At 45.8% G+C, this 17,814-nt stretch overlaps 1 protein-coding gene across 1 annotated transcript in view; it reads left to right on the top strand.

The window, feature by feature from the left end:
- LOC137347890 (beta-1,4 N-acetylgalactosaminyltransferase 2-like) overlaps positions 1–17,814 on the top strand; it is a 102,703-nt gene that overhangs the window by 3,949 nt on the left and 80,940 nt on the right. The window contains exon 2 of the mRNA XM_068012935.1: positions 1,647–1,775. Within this exon, the coding sequence (XP_067869036.1) occupies positions 1,647–1,775 (129 nt within the window). The remainder of the gene's footprint in view (positions 1–1,646; positions 1,776–17,814) is intronic.

Genomic DNA, 17,814 nt, shown 5'->3' with positions numbered 1-17,814 from the left:
CTTAATAGAGACATACAAGATAATCAGAGGGTTAGATAGGGTGGATAGTGAGAGTCTTTTTCCTCGGATGATGATGGCAAACACGAGGGGACATAGCTTTAAGTTGAGGGGTGAAAGATATAGGACAGATGTCAGAGGTAGTTTCTTTACGCAGAGAGTAGTAGGGGCATGGAACGCCCTGCCTGCAACAGTAGTAGACTCGCCAACTTTAAGGGCATTTAAGTGGTCATTGGATAGACATATGGATGAAAATGGAATAGTGTAGGTCAGATGATCGGCGCAACATCGAGGGCCGAAGGGCCTGTACTGCGCTGTAATGTTCTAATTCTAATTCTAATTCTAATTTACACAGAGGGTGGTGAGTGCCTGGAACTTGTTGCCAGGGAGGTGGTGGAAGCAGGTACCATAAAGACGTTTAAGAGGCATCTTGACAAATACATGAACAGGATGGGAATAGAGGGATACGGACTCCGGAAGTGCAGAAGGTTTTAGTTTATGGAAGCATCAAGATCGGCGCAGGCTTGGAGGGCCGAATGGCCTGTTCCTGTTCTTTGTTCTTTTGTTCTTTTGCCACTCTGACATTTATTTAATTGAGGCAACTGACCACATTGGGATACAGCTGTCAAGATAAGCCCTCTTGATACAGCTATCAATGTTTCAGCCAATGAGGTACTTGGTTTGAGAGAGTTCCCTACAATTGCATAGAAGGTTCAAGTCATCATCTTAATTGACATAAAACTGTAAGACATCTGTTATGATCCCTGTTGGAAACCGCCAACAAATGAAAAGAATCGAATCTACAAATTGACCCCAATTTAGAAAATCAATCCAAATGGACAAGATTTCACTTTTATAAATTTTATTTTAATGCTCAAACCCAAACCAACATAAATTAAACATGGAGCAGCAGACAGATCACGATCAATATATATTATAAATTGCACCTTAGCTATCTGATACAACAGATGCACCTCACGGTTTCACTGGGCAGTCCACCGAGCATAAATGGTAACAATTACAGTCCAACAGTTCTTCACAACCTTGAAGTTACTCAGGTAGATTCTCAGCTCCTTTTTTCATGGATTTAGCTGCTGTTCTTCTTCCAACAGCAGTTCCCTCTCAATCTGAACTCCACGGGTGCAGTCTTCACCACAAGGCAAACTGTTTCCAAAAGGGAAGCTGCCCAAAAAGATTGCTGCAATGTAAATTCTTGCAAAGTGGGGCAGACAGAGTGAACCATAATGATGGATGCCATGCTGGAGGCATTAGTGATGGAGGTGGGCAGGAGGAGAGATGTCATTGTCCCATGGGGGGCCAGGAGACTGTCTAGAACCACCCTCAGAGGTGTGGGAGCAGGTGGCAGGCTGGTCAACTCCCAGAGTCTGGATCTGAGGACCTGGCAACAGTGGCACAAGAGGTCCATTAACCTCACACAGGTGGTCAATGTCAGTGAATGCATCTTCACATGACATCTCCAATCTACCACACAACTAACCTCTCACACTGCTCAATGCACTAAATCTGTATGATTCACCCAACAGCAATGTAGTGATATGAAATTGAATAGGATTATAATGAATAGATAGATGAATGTTCTTTTCTCTTATTTGTCACTTTGGCTAATGTCAACTTCTATTTCTCTGCAGGTTAAATGGCAACAATAATTGCAGCTGTAACATTGGGAGACAGTTGCCTTTAAAACTCTCTTATGATGAGAAAGATATTTTATTTGTCAATAAAAGGAGAAAACTACAGTATGAACGACACAAAAAGAGGTATCTAGTTTTGAAAATTCTGTTGTTTTAACAATTAGTAACTCTCACAAGGCTTGCGTGGAGCAAAAAAGGCAGCGTCTCGCTGTATAGAACTAACCAACCCACTGCCAGGTATTAATAGCCATGGCATGATCTGTCAGGCTGTTATTTAGTCAGAAAATATTTCCACTACTTCAAACTACAACAACATTTTGCATTTCTATAGTGGTTCCAATGTAGTAAAACATCCCAGGGTGCTTCACAGGAGCAATATCAAACAAAATTTAACACTATGCCACGTGAGATTTAGACAGATGAACAAAACGTTGATTAAAGTAGTAGGTTTTAAGGAGCATCCTAAAGGAGTAGGGAGAGGGAGAAAAGCAGAGAGGTTTAGGGGACAGTGATCCACAGTTTAGGTCTCTGAGGCAACTGATAGCACAAACGGCAATGGTCAAGCTGTTAAAATCCTGGATGTGCAAGAGGCCAAGTTGGAGGAGTGCAGAGATAAGAACATAAAAAATAGGAGCAGGAATAGACCATTCAGCCCTTCAAGCCTGCTCCACCATTCAATGAGATCATGGCTGATCTTCTACTTCAACACCATTTTCCTGCACTATCCCCGTAACTCTTAATATTTTAAATATGTAGAAACCTATCAATCTCAGTCTTGAACATACTCAATGACTGAGCCTCCACAGCCCTCTGGGGCATAGAATTCCAACAATTCACCACCCTCTAAATGAAGAAATTCCTCCTCATCACAGTCCTATATGGCCTGCCTCTTATTCTGAGACTGTGTTCCCTGGTTCTGGACCCCCAGACAGGGGAAACATCCTTCTTGCATCAACCCTGTCAAGGCCTGTAAGAATTTTGTATGTTTGAATGAGATCACCTCTCATTCGTCTAAACTCCAGAGAATAAAGGCCCAGTCTATTTAATCTTTCCTCATAGGATAATCCCTCCATGCCAGGAATTAGTTTGGTGAATCTTCGTTGCACTCCCTCTATGGCAAGTATATCTTTCCTTAAGTAAGGAGATGAAAACTGCACACAATGCTCCAGGTGTGGTCTCACCAAGACTCTATATAATTGCAGTGAGACATCTTTACTCCTATACTCAAATCCTCTTGTAATGAAGGCCAACATACCATTAGCCTTCTCAATTGCTTGCTGTACATGCATGTTAGCTTTCAGTGACTCATGAACAAGGACACCCAAGTCCCTTTGAAATTCAACACTTCCCAGCCTCTCACCATTTAAGAAATACTCTGTATTTCTGTTTTTTCCTACCAAAGTGGATAACACATATTTCTCCGCATTGCATTCCATCTGCCAAATTTTTGCCCATTTGCTTAGCCTCTCCACATCCCCTTGAAGTATCTTTGCATCCTCCTCACAACTCACACTTTCACCTACTTTTGTGTCATCTGCAAACTTGGGAATATGCATTTAATCCCGACATCCAAATCATTCATATAGATTGTGAATAGTTGGGGTCCGAGCACTGATCCTTACGGTACCCCACTAGTCACAGCCTGCCAACCTGAAAACAAGCCATTTATTCCTACTTTCTGTTTTCTGTCCATTAACCAGCTCAGTGACGCTCAGTTTGGGTTCTGCCAGGGCCACTCAGCACCTGACCTCATGACAGCTTTGGTTCAAACATGGACAAAAGAGCTGAACTCAAGAGGTGAGGTGAGAGTGACTGCCCTTGACATCACGGCAGCATTTGACCGAGTATGGAATCAAGGAGCCCTAGCAAAACTGAGGTCAATGGGAATCAGGGGGAAAACCCTCCGCTGGCTAGAGTCATACCTAGCGCAAAGGAAGATGCTTGTGGTTGTTGGAGGTCAATCATCTGAGCTCCAGGATATCGCTGCAGGAGTTCCTCAGGGTAGTGTCCGAGGCCCAACCACCTTCAGTTGCTTTACCAATGACCTTCCTTCAATCATAAGGTCAGACGTGGGGATGTTCGCTGATGATTGCACAATGTTCAGCACCATTTGTGATTCCTCAGATACTGAAGCAGTCCGTGTAGAAATGCAGCAAGACCTGGACAATATCCAGGCTTGGGCTGATAAGTGGCAAGTAAGATTCGTGCCACACAAGTGCCAAGCAATGACCATCTCCAACAAGAGAGAATCTAACCATCTCCCCTTGACATTCAACGGCATTACCATCGCTGAATCCCCCACTATCAACATCCTAGGGGCTACCATTGACCAGAAACTGAACTGAAGTAGCCATATAAATACCGTGGCTACAAGAGCAGGTCAGAAGCTAGGAACCCTGTGGCAAGTAACTCACCTCCTGACTCCCCAAAGCCTGTCCACCATCTACAAGGCACAAGTGAGTGTGATGGAATACTCTCCACTTGCCTGGATGGGTGCAGCTCCAACAACAGTCAAGAAGCTCGACACCATCCAGGACAAAGCAGCCCGCTTGATTGGCACCCCATCCACAAACATTCACTCCCTCCACCACCAACGCACAGTGGCAGCAATGTATACCATCTATAAGATGCACTGCAGCAATGCACCAAGGCTCCTTAGACAGCACCTTCCAAACCCGCGACCTCTACCAACTAGAAGGACAAGGGCAGAAAATGCATGGGAACACCACCACCTGCAAGTTTCCCTCCAAGTCACACACCATCCTGACTTGGAACTATATCACCGTTCCTTCACTGTCGCTGGGTCAAAATCCTGAAACTCCCTTCCTAACAGCACAGTGGGTATACCTACCCCAAATGGACTGCAGCGGTTCAAGGGCAATTAGGGATGGGCAATAAATGCTGGCCTGGCCAGCGACGCCCACATCCCTTGAATGAATAAAAAAAACACAGTTCTCAACCAATGCCAGTATATTCTCCCAATCCCATCTGCTCTAATGTTATTTACTAACCTCTTGTGTGGGGCATCATCAAAAGCTTTCTGAAAATCTAAATGTGCCACATCCATCGGTTCCCCCAAATCTATTCTGCTAGTTATATCCCCAAAAAACTCCAACAGGTTTGTTAAGCATGATTTCCATTTCATAAATCCATGTTGACTCTGCCAAATCCGACAATTATTTTCTAAGCAAAAACAAGAAATGCTGGAACCACTCAGCAGGTCTGGCAGCATCTGTGGAAAGAGAAGCAGAGTTAACGTTTCGGGTCAGTGACCCTTCTTCGGAACTGACAAATATTAGAAAAGTCACAGATTATAAGCAAGTGAGGTGGGGTGGGATAAGAGATAACAAAGGAGAAGGTGCAGATTGGACCAGGCCACATAGCTGACCAAAAGGTCATGGAGCAAAGGCAAACAATATGTTAATGGTGTGTTGAAAGACAAAGCATTAGTACAGATTAGGTGTAAATACACTGAATATTGAACAGCAGCAAGTGCAAACCTGAAAAAAAACCTGAAAAAAACAGTGGGTAAGCAAACTGAACAAACTAAGATGAAATGAAATAAATGCAAAAAAAGATTGTAAAAAATGTAAAAAAGAATGTAAAAAAAAGGAAGAAAAAATAACTAAAAATGAAAGTAAAATGGGGGCCCGTCATGCTCTGAAATTATTGAACTCAATGTTCAGTCCGGCAGGCTGTTGTGTGCCTAATCGGTAGATGAGATGCTGTTCCTCGAGCTTGCGTTGATGTTCACTGGAACACTGCAGCAATCCCAGGACAGAGATGTGAGCATGAGAGCAGGGGGGAGTGTTGAAATGGCAAGCAACCGGAAGCTCAGGGCTCAGTCCGCAAGCAGGACCCTGAGCTTCCGGTTGCTTGCCATTTCAACACTCCCCCCTGCTCTCATGCTCACATCTCTGTCCTGGGATTGCTGCAGTGTTCCAGTGAACATCAACGCAAGCTCGAGGAACAGCATCTCATCTACCGATTAGGCACACTACAGCTTGCCGGACTGAACATTGAGTTCAATAATTTCAGAGCATGACGGCCCCCCATTTTACTTTCATTTTTAGTTATTTTTTCTTCCTTTTTTTTTACATTCTTTTTTACATTTTTTACAGTCTTTTTTTTGCATTTATTTCATTTCATCTTAGTTTGTTCAGTTTGCTTACCCACTGTTTTTTTCAGGTTTGCACATGCTGCTGTTCAATATTCAGTGTATTTACACCTAATCTGTACTAATGCTTTGTCTTTCAACACACCATTAGCATATTGTTTGCCTTTGCTCCATGACCTTTTGGTCAGCTATGTGGCCTGGTCCAATCTGCACCTTCTCCTTTGTTATCTCTTGCCCCACCCCCACCTCACTTGCTTATAATCTGTGACTTTTCTAATATTTGTCAGTTCCGAAGAAGGGTCACTGACCCGAAACGTTAACTCTGCTTCTCTTTCCACAGATGCTGCCAGACCTGCTGAGTGATTCCAGCATTTCTTGTTTTTGTTTCAGATTTCCAGCATCCGCAGTATTTTGCTTTTATTTTATTATTTTCTAAGCGTTCTGTTATCACATCCTTTATTATAGATTTGAGCATTTTCCCTACGACCCATGTTAGGCTAACAGGTCTGTAGTTCCCTGTTTGCTTTCTCCCCTCCGTTCTTAAACAGTGGGGATACATTTGCCACCTTCCAATCTGCAGCAACCATTCCAAAGTCTATAGAATCTTGAAAGATGACCACCAATGCATCTACCATCTCTACAGCCAGGTCTTTCAACACTTTGGGATGTAGATCATCAGGTCCAGAGGATTTATTTGCTTTAAGTCCCATTAATTTCTCTAGTACTTCTTTTAACTAATATTAATATCTTGCAGTTCCTTGTTTACACTAGTCCCTTGATTCTCCATTATTTCTGGCAGGTTTTTAGTATTTTCCTCCATGAAGACAGAGTGAAGGGCTGCATTTTACGAGTCCGCCAATGAAGTAGGCGGCGGATGTAAAAGAATGCACCCAGTCTGCACAGGCACAGTGTCATGGAGCTGCCGCGATTTCAAACACAACGGCTAATTTGCGTAGCCGTGACGCCACCCCCCGCGATGATGTGCAGCGGGCGGGCGAGCTGTCGCAGGCAACAGTGTCCGGTGCCAATGCACAGGTGCTGGCGGCATTTTTAAAGGGTTTACAGCCCTTCATGGACATTTAAAAATTAAAGGGCCAGGGAAATCACATAGCACCAAAACATAAGTTCATGATGTTTCAATACATTTTCTCAGGCCCCCCACAATGGCATTTCCGGCCATTCATGCCCTTTCCCCCCCAGAATGCGAATATTTAGTATTTGCCCTTTCCCCCTTCCTATCACCGCCCCCCCCGACCCCCTGACCAATCCTCATTGTTATAACCTCACTCCCCACTTCCCGTGCAGAGAAAAATCCTCCTCCCCTACAGGTGTTGCGCTATGTTTCCCCGAACGGGGATTCAAAGGCGCGTGTTGTCAGCCGCCCGAATGAAGATCGGTGCGGGAATTTAGGAGGGGACTGGACTCTCATTAATTCAGGCATGTAAAGCACTTTCCACATTTAAATGGGGGTCTCATTGCCAAACAGCGGGGTGGCCGCCATGAGGCCTTGCCGCTGCCGTCGCGATTGGCACGGGACCTGTCTTCTGTCGGGATCGGTGGCGAGCATCTGCCACACCGATCTTCATTGTCCCTCCCCCACCAACAACATTCCCGACGGAGAAGGGGCTTTAAAATCCAAGCTGAAGTATTTGTTTAGTTTCTCTGCCATTTCCTTACATCCCACGATAAATTCTCCTGACTCTGCTTGTAATGGTTTTTGCTAATCCTTTCCTTTTTATATACCTATAGAAGCTTTTACAGTCTGTTTTTATGTTTCTTGCCAGTTTACTCTCATATTCTATTTTCCCTTTCTTAATCTTTTTCTTGGTCCTCCTTTGAAGAATTCTGAAATGTACCAATCCTCAGTCTTAGCATTTTTGTTTGGCAACTTTATACACCTCTTCCTTTGCTCTAATACAATCCTTGATTTCTTTCCTTAACCACAGTTGGAACATTTTCCTTGCTGGTTTTTTTAAGCGTTACAGGGATGTATTTTTGTTGTAAACTATATATTAGTTCTTTAAATGTGAGCCATTGCCTGTCTACTGTCATATCTTTGAACATAGTTTCCCAATCCACCATAGCCAATTTGCCCCGCATCCCCTTCAAATCCTTTCTGGCCACAGGAGAGGTACCAGAGGACTGGAGGACAGCGAATGTGGTACCATTATTCAAGAAGGGTAGCAAGGATAAACCAGGTAATTACAGGCCGGTAGGAAAACTATTGGAAAAAATTCTGAGGGACAGGATTAATTTCCATTTGGAGAGGCAGGGATGAATCAAGGATAGTCAGTATGGCTTTGTCGGGGGAGATTACGTCTAACACATTTGATTGAACTTTTTGAGGAGGTGACTCGCTGTGTAGATTTTTTTTTATTCATTCGTTGGATGTGAGCATCACTGGCCAGGCCAGCATTTATTGCCCATCCCGAATTGCCCTTGAGAAGGTGGTGCTGAGCTGCCTTCTTGAACCGCTGCAGTCCATTTGAGGTAGGTACACCCACAGTGCTGTTAGGAAGGGAGTTCCAGGATTTTGACCCAGCGACAGTGAAGGAACAGCGATATAGTTCCAAGTCAGGATGGTGTGTGACTTGGAGGGGAACTTGCAGGTGGTGGTGTTCCTATGCATTTGCTGCCCTTGTCCTTCGAGGTGGTAGAGGTCGCGGGTTTGGAAGGTGCTGTCTAAGGAGCCTTGGTGCGTTGCAGCAGTGCATCTTGTAGATGGTACACACTGCTGCCACTGTGCGTCGGTGGTGGAGGGAGTGAATGTTTGTAGATGGGATGCCAATCAAGCGGGCTGCTTTGTCCTGGATGGTGTCGAGTTTCTTGACTGTTGTTGGAGCTGCACCCATCCAGGCAAGTGGAGAGTATTCCATCACACTCCTGACTTGTACCTTGTAGATGGTGGACAGGCTTTGGGGAGTCAGGAAGTGAGTTACTCGCCTCAGGATTCGTAGCCTCTGACCTGCTCTTGTAGCCACGGTATTTATATAGCTACTCTAGTTCAGTTTCTGGTCAATGGTAGCTTCTAGGATGTTGATAGTGGGGATTCAGCGATGGTAATGCCATTGAATGACAAGGGGAGATGGTTAGATTCTCTCTTGTTGGAGATGGTCATTGCTTGGCACTTGTGTGGCGCAAATGTTACTTGCCACTTATCAGCCCAAGCCTGGATATTGTCCAGGTCTTGCTGCATTTCTACATGGACTGCTTCAGTATTTGAGGAGTCACAAATGGTGCTGAACATTGTGCAATCATCAGCGAACATCCCCATATCTGACCTTATGATTGAAGGAAGGTCATTGCTAAAGCAGCTGATGATGGTTGGGCACCCTGAGGAACTCCTGCAGTGATGTCCTGGAGCTCAGATGTTTGACCTCCAACAACCACAGCCATCTTCCTTTGCGCTAGGTATGACTCTAACCAGCAGAGAGTTTCCCCCTGATTCCCATTGACTCCAGTTTTGCTAGGGCTCCTTGATGCCATACTCGGTCAAATGCTGCCTTGATGTCAAGGGCAGTCACTCTCACCTCACCTCTTGAGTTCAGCTCTTTTGTCCATGTTTTAACCAAGGCTATAATGAGGTCAGGTGCTGAGTGGCCCTGGCGGAACCCAAACTGGGTATTACTGAGCAGGTTATTGCTAAGCAAGTGCTGCTTGATGGCACTGTTCATGACACCTTCCATCACTTTGCTGATGATTGAGAGTAGACTGATGGGTTGGTAATTGGCCTTGTTGGACTTGTCCTGCTTTTTGTGCACAGGACAGACCTGGGCAATTTTCCACATTGCCGGGTAGATGCCAGTGTTGTAGCTGTACTGGAACAGCTTATCCAGAGGTGCGGCAAGTTCTGGAGCACAGGTCTTCAGTACTATTGCCGGAATATTGTCAGGACCCATAGCCTTTGCAGTATCCATTGCCTTCAGTCGTTTCTTGATATCACCTGGAGTGAATCGAATTGGCTGAAGCCTGGCATTTGTGATGCTGGGGACTTTAGGAGGGGGCCGAGATGGATCATCAACTCGGCACTTCTGGCTGAAGATTGTTGCAAATGCTTCAGCCTTATCTTTCGCAATGATGTGCTGGGCTCCCCCATCATTGCGAATGGGGATATTTGTGGATCCACCTCCTCCAGTTAGTTGTTTAATTGTCCACCACCATTCACGGCTGGATGTGGCAGGACTGCAGAGCTTAGATCTGATCTGTTGGTTATGGGATCGCTTAGCTCTGTCTATTGCATGCTGCTTGTGCAGTTTGGCATGCAAGTAGTCCTGTGTTGTAGCTTCACCAGGTTGTCACCTCATTTTGAGGTATGGCTGGTGCTGCTCCTGGCATGCCCTCCTGCACTCTTCATTGAACCAGGGTTGGTCTCCTGGCTTGATGGTAATGGTAGAGTGGGGGATATGCCAGGCCATGAGGTTACAGATTGTGGTTGAGTACAATTCTGCTGCTGCTGATGGCCCACAGCGCCTCATGGATGCCCAGTTTTACATTGCTAGATCTGTTTGAAATCTATCCCATTTAGCACGGTGATAGTGCCACACAACACGATGGACGGTATCCTCAATGTGAGGGCGGGACTTCGTCTCCACAAGGACTGTGCGGTGGTCACTCCTACCAATACAGTCATGGACAGATGCATCAGCGGCAGGCAGATTGGTGTGGACAAGGTCAAGTATGTTTTTCCCTCGTGTTGGTTCCCCCACCTGCTGCTGCAGACCCAGTCTGGCATCTATGTCCTTTAGTACTCGGCCAGCTCGGTCAGTAGTGGAACTACCAAGCCACTATTGGTGATGGACATTGAAGTCCCCCACCCAGAGTACATTTTGTGCCCTTGCCAACCTCAGTGCTTCCTCCAAGTGCTGTTCAACATGGAGGAGTACTGACTCATCAGCTGAGGGAGGGCGGTAGGTGGTAATCAATAGGAGGTTACCTTGCCCATGTTTGACCTGATGCCATGAGACTTCATGAGGTCCGGAGTCGATGTTGAGGACTCCCAGGGCAACTCCCTCCCTACTGTATACCACTGTGCCACCACCTCTGGTGGGTCTGTCCTGCCAGTGGGACAGGACATACCTGGGGATGGTGATGGTAGTGTCTGGGACATTGTCTGTAAGGTATGATTCCGTGAGTATGACTATGTCAGGCTGTTGCTTGACTAGTCTGTGGGACAGCTCTCCCAACTTTGGCACAAGCCCCCGGATGTTAGTAAGGAGGACTTTGCAGGGTTGACAGGGCTGGGTTTGCCGTTGTCGTTTCCGGTGCCGAGGTCGATGCCGGGTGGTCCGTCCAGTTTCATTCCTTTTTACTGACTTCATAGCAGTTAGGTACAACTGAGTGACTTGCTAGGCCATTTCAGAGGGCATTTAAGAGTCAACCACATTGCTGTGGGTCTGGAGTCACATGTGGGTAAGGTAAGGACAGCAGATTTCCTTCCCTAAAGGACATTCGTGAACCAGATGAGTTTTTACAACAGTCAACAGTTTCATGGCCATCATTACACTAGCTTTTAATTCCAGATTTATTAATTAAATACAAATTCCACCTTCTGCTTTGCTGAGATTTGAACCCATGTCCCCAGATCAATACCCTGGGTCTCTGGATTACTAGTCCACTGATAATACCACTATGCCACCGCCTCCCCAGATGAGGGTAAAGCAGTTGATGTAGTCTACATGGACCTCAGTAAGACTTTTGATAAGGTCCGGCATGAGAGATTGGCCAAGAACGTAAGAGCCCATGGGATCCAGGACAATTTGCCAAATTGGATCCAAAATTGGCTTAGTGTGGCAGGAGATAGAGGGTGATGGTTGAGGGTTGTTTATGCGATTGGAAACCTGTGACCAGTGGTGTACCGCAGGGATTGATGCTGGGACTCTTGCTGTTTGTAGTGAACATTAATGATTTAGACATGAATATTGGAGGTATGATCAGTAAGTTTGCAGATGACACAAAAATTGGTGGTGTCGTAAATAGTGAGGAGGAAAGCCTTAGATTACAGAACGATATAGATGGGCTGGTAAGATGGGTGGAGTAGTGGCAAATGGAGTTTAATCCTGAGAAGTATGAGGTGATGTATTTTGGGAGGACTAATAAGGCAAGGGAATATACAATGGATGGTAGGACCCTAGGAAGTACAGAGGGTCAGAGGGACCTTGGTGTACCTGTCCATAGATCACTGAAGGCAACAGTACAGACAGATAAGGTGTTTAGAAAAGCATATGGGATACTTGCCTATATTAGCTGAGGCATAGAATATAAGAGCAGGGAGGTTATGATGGAGCTGTATAAAACGCTAGTTAGGCCACAGCTGGAGTACTGTGTACAGTTCTGTGAACCGCACTATAGGAAGGATGTGATTGCACTGGAGAGGGTGCAGGGGAGATTTACCAGGATGTTGCCTGGGCTGAAGCATTTCAGCTTTGAAGAGAGATTGGATCGGCTAGGGTTGTTTTTCTTAGAGCAGAGAAGGTTGAGGGGGGACCTGATTGAGGTATACCAATGTTGATTTTAGGCCTGGACCTGAGATGACCAGTTCCCATCCTTCTTCACATAACTGCAGTGTCAAACCCTTCGATCTTGTCCTTTTTTGAATGATCCTTATCGAAATATCATGAACACATCTCCTGAAGCCATCCTGCTGGATGGTCAGCACTTAGCAACTTTCCTGTGTTACCTGCCTGGTCCAGTCAGATCTGTTTAGTGCTGATGTTATTTCCCTGACCGAGAACAATGAACACCACCAAGGTGAGATAGCCCAGGCTCCAGAGCCGATATACATGAAAAAGGTTTCTCTCCTGTCTTGACAGCCCTTTAAAAGTATCAGTTCTGTTGTAATGTTGGAATTGACCCATCGGAATGCAGCCTTTCTCTCATAGAGTGATATAGCATCGAAACAGGCCATTCAGCCCACTGAGTCTGCCCCAACCATCAACCACCCATTTATACCAATCCTACATTTATCCCATTTTTCCCCTCTCACATCTCCACCTTCCCTCAATTCTCCCACCACCTACTGACACTAGGGGCAATTTTTTTTTTTACAATGGCCAATTTACCTATCAAACCGCATGTGAGAGGAAATCGGAGCACTCAGAGAGAACCCATGCGGTCACAGGGAGAACTTGCAAACTCTGCACAGGCAGTACCCAGAACCGAACCCGGGTCGCTGGAGCTGTGAGGCTGTGGTGCTAACCGCTGTGCCACTGTGCTGCCCCTGTGTGTTTTGTGTTTTGGTTTGGCTCTCATTTACAGTCCATGGGGGTTGGGGTTCCTTCCCCATATTCCACAAAGTCCAGTTTTAATGTCCAGTTGGGGGTGGGGGGAGGAATTCTGATCCTACAAGGGGGAGAGTTAGATTTAATTAGGCCTAGGCTGGAGATCTGCTCATGGGCGGCGACAGTGGGTAGAACCACTCTGAACTCTCATTCAGTGCTTTGATGAGTCATGCGAGGGCTTTTCACCTTATGGGATGTTTGGTTCCCTTTTTTCCTGACTGTGAGGGGCTGGGGGGGAGCTCTTTGCTAATCTTCTCTTTGGCTTCTGGGACACTCCTGCTTGCAGGTATTTGTCCAGATTCTACTGCACTCTCCTTTGGCATTTCGACTAGGTGAGTCATCACCCTCACGGTTTCTCTGCCCTCTTGAGGACTTTGTTTGTCTCTGCAGGTTCTTTTAAATGCTGTTAGCAACTCTGGTGGGGTGCTTCTAGTATTTGCATTTACATAGGAGGATGTGGGGTCTAACTTTTCAAACATTTCGGGGTTGGCTGACTGGACAGTAGGGGTTTTTATACGGGATTCTTCCCTGACTTCCTTTAACCTGCCCTCTTGGTCCCTTTTTCCTCTTTCCTTTCTAGCCTTTTGCCAGCCTTGTGTCTACCTATCCCCATTTGTTCACGGCAGGGGTCCCTTACAGTTCACTAGCCCTTAGCTGGAGGGCCCTCCTAACACTGATACAGGACTTAGGGGTGCAGGTTTCACTGTAGGTTGGGGTTTCTCCTCAACCTGGCACATGTGGCAACTCCTACAGTACTCCACCACATCTTTGTGGAGTTTTGGCCAGTCAAACTGCTGTCTTATGCGGGCTTTGGTTTCTCATATACCGACGTGTACGGTCACTGTAATCTCATGGGCCATTCTTAATATTTCTCTCCGGTACCTCTGCGGCATCACTAACTGTTGAACCACTGTCCACTCCTTGCCCTCAGGTCTATGAGGAGAACTCCACTTCCTCATCAGTACCTCATTCTTTAAATAGTAGCAATCAGGAACTCCCTCCGCTTCAATTTCAAACTGGGCAGCCTGTGCTAACTCACTCAATACTGGGTCGACTCGCCGAGCCTCAGCTAGGGAAAATCCATTTAACTTATTCCCTGGGTCTTCTAACATTCCAAAGAAAGTCTTGAACAGACAGATCTCATGGTCAGGTCATCTGCCTGCAGTGCCAATTGAGTCTCCTCTGGGGGAGCTGGTTTGATCAAGGCCTGATTCACTCCGCATTCAGGGAAACTGCAAGGGACTGTCTAATGCCACTGTCCTGTTTCTCTGACCACCTGCAGTCTCTCTTTCGCTACTGGGGAAGCTACCACCTTCACCTCCCCCACTAGATCATTACCTAGGAGCAGGTCAACCCCGTCCACAGGCAAACTAGGGACAATCCGTACAGTCACTGCTCCCAAAACCACGTTGCACTCCAAGTGCACCCAGTGTACAGGTACAGGCATACACTATCCTCCAATACCATTCACCACCATTCTGGTGTTCACTGCACTCTCTGGGGGAAAGGTCAGGCCTTTTCCCAGTAAAAGAGATCTGGTGGCTCCTGTGTCCCTCCGAATCATTATGGGCTTGCTTGTCCTACTCGACGGGTATGGGGTTACTCTCCCTTCAGACACAAAACCCTGATAACCCTCAGGAATCCTTTCAAATTTTCCTGCACTTGCAGAGGTAGGCTTCCTGGGTCTTACTCTTACTGCAGTTAAAGCCACAGCTTGTTCTGCTGTGCTTTCCATCAGGTTCACTTCTCCTTGATTGAGCAGGTGTGCCCTGATTAACCCTACTGGTTTTCCCCTTAGTTTCCAGCAGTCAGCGCTTAGATGCCCTGCTTTATTACAATGGAAGCACACAGGTCTCTGTGTCTCACTCCTACTTACAGCACCTTCGTTTTTGGCTAGAGGAGAGCCCCCCTGTGTCTCCTGCTTTTCTTTCCCTCCCAGGACTGCTTGGGCTTCTATCACCTTCCCATCCTTTGTCATTTTCAGATTTGTGGCGGTGATTAGGAAAGGTTTTCCCCTGGGAAACCGACTTATAAATGAGAGCAAACTCATCGGCCAGCACTGTGGCTTGCCGGGCTCTATGAACCTTCTGTTCCTCTACATGTGTCTTTATGGAGAGTGGGGGAGAGTTTTTAAATTCCTCGAGCAAAATTACCTCTCTGAGATTTTCATAGCTGAGCTGCACTTTAAGAGCCCTCAGCCACTGGTCAAACGCCAACTGCTTACTTCTCTCAAACTCCAGGTAGGTTTGATCAGCTTGTTTCTTGAGGGTTCTAAACTTTTTAGCGATAGGCTTCCGGTACTAACACATATGCCCCGAGGATAGAATTTTTTGTCAGTTCATAATTGGATGAACTCTCATCTGGCAACATGGAATAGACCTCATGGGCTTTTCCAGTTAGCTTGCTTTGTAGCAGGAGAGTCCAAGCCTCAGCTGGCCACTTTAACTGACTTGCCAGTTTTTCAAAAGACACTAAACATGCTTTCACGTCTTCCTCATTGAATTTTGGGATCAATTGGGAAAGTTTTAACAATTCTGCACCCAGTCCTGAATTACGCTGTTCCATATTGGCCATGTTTCCACTGGGGTTACTCTGTCACCCCCGGTTAACTCAAGCTGCCTATTTGCATTCCTTCTGGAAAGTTCTTTCTCTTTCTTTCTCCTGTCACTCTCTTTCTCTCTCCTCTCTCTTTCCCTGACTTCTAATTCAAGTTTCCTCTGTTCCAATTATATCTTTGCTAGCAATATCTTGTCTGAGTCCACTTCTAACTCTATTTCTGCTTCTTCAGATTCAAGGGAACAATGGTTGGCCACTAGCCTTAGGAGTTCAGATTTCCTAGCCTTGCCACGTACAGTGATCCCACACTGCTCAGCCATTTTCCTCAACTCCACCATAGACAGTGCTTTTAACTTATCCCAACTTATTTCACCCTGGCTTTCAGAGCTACTAGCTTCAGTCACAGACACGCTAGTATTCTAGCACACATAACCACAAGAAAACCTGTATTAATCTTTTCTCTTTTTGATTGGGATCAATTTGGCTTCCTACTTCCAACTTGTGTGTCTGTGGGTCAAACCTCAGATGCTAGCCCCCAAATATCTGTTACGACCAGGTGTGAAAGGGGCCTAGGGGTTCCCTCTCAGCCTTTGCCTGGTTTAACCGCAACAGGGTTTAATTTTTAGAAACACTGTGTTTTAGCTTTCCCTCATTGAATCCTTGTTTACTGCTTTCCAATTGTAAGGCAAAGAAATCAATCAGACAGGTTTTCTTAGATTTAAACAAGAAAAGTTGAAGTTTATTAATCTTAACTCTAATTCGGTTAATGACTAAGATTATGTGACGCAACCACGCTAGCATGCATACGTGATAAACACACACTCAGATGAGACAGAAAAATATCCAAGTGACTTTTCCCCTCCCTGATGCAACGTAATCTCTGCAGCTTGGCCTCTAGCTCAATGACTCTGTGTTGAAGTTCCTCAAGCCACAGACATTTACTACAGATGTGGGTGCCATGGATTTCCATGGCATACAGGAACTCCCACATGGTGCAACCTTGACATATCACTTGTCCTGCCATCTTTATTGTGTTGATTAAACTTATTTTTCTTAATTAATTAATAGTTCCCTTCTTCACTGAACTCCCTCACTCACCAAACACCCTTCTTCACACTTTGCGCGCTCAGGCAGCACTCGGAGACCCCTGAGTTTATACTCTCTGAAAAACAGTGATGAATGAGCTTTGCTAGAGCTCAGAAACCAGTTTAAGCTAGCTACCTAATTCACTAGCTTACTGTTACTCTCAGAGAACTTGTATACCCCAGTTAAAAACTGTAAGAAACTTAACTTGCCTCTTAAACAGTAATTTTAGTTAACTGTTAAATGTAAACAAAAACTAGTCTTTAGAGAGAGATTAACCCTTTATATCCCATCACTTACCAAACTGCACACGTAACCCTAACCTTAACCCTTCGTCACACTCTGTGCACTCAAGCAGACTCAGAGAGTTTTAGGGCTGGAGGAGGTTGCAGAGTTCGGGAGGGGAGAGGCCATGGAGGAATTTGAAAACAATGATGAGAATTTTAAAAGTGAGCTGTTAACGGACCCAAAGCCAATCTAGGCCAGTGAGCACAGGTGAGAAGGGTGAATGGAACTTGGTGTGAGTTAGGATATGGGTTGCAGAGCTTTGGATGAGCTCAAGTCAATGGAGGGTGGAAGATGGGAAGCCGGACAGGAGACCATTGGGGGTGGTAAAATCTAGAGGTAACATAGATATGGATGAGGTGAAATAGGCCTCCTTAGTGATTGAGTGAATATGTGGTCGGATGCTGAAGTGAGGGTCAAATATGGCAGCCAGGTTGCAAATGATCTGGCCAAGGCTCAGGCTGTTGCTAGGGAGATGGATGAAGTCTGTGGCTAGTGAGCAGAGTTTGCGGTGGAGACTGTAGGTAATGGCTTCAGCCTTCCCAAAGTTTATTTAGGTGGAGAAAATTTCATCTCATCCTATGCTGGATGTCAGGCAAACACTGTGACATATTAGAGACAGTGGAGGTGCTGAGAGAGGTGGTATTGACCAATGTTTCCTCTATTTTTTTTGGAGTGTCTGGGTGATTTATTTAAGTGTGACTGCATACATGCATAACTTGGTGCCAACTTGTGTGCAGACTGCATGGGGAATTGCAGATCACCGTGTAGCCGCATGGTCATGCAGCTTACAGAGATCATTGGTGGTGAGGTCAGCTGGGTGTTTGCAGCAGATATGAGGTTTTCA

This window comes from Heterodontus francisci, chromosome 33 (assembly GCF_036365525.1).
Source record: "Heterodontus francisci isolate sHetFra1 chromosome 33, sHetFra1.hap1, whole genome shotgun sequence".
NCBI lineage: Eukaryota > Metazoa > Chordata > Chondrichthyes > Heterodontiformes > Heterodontidae > Heterodontus > Heterodontus francisci.
This window is presented reverse-complemented; position numbering and strand designations above follow the sequence as displayed.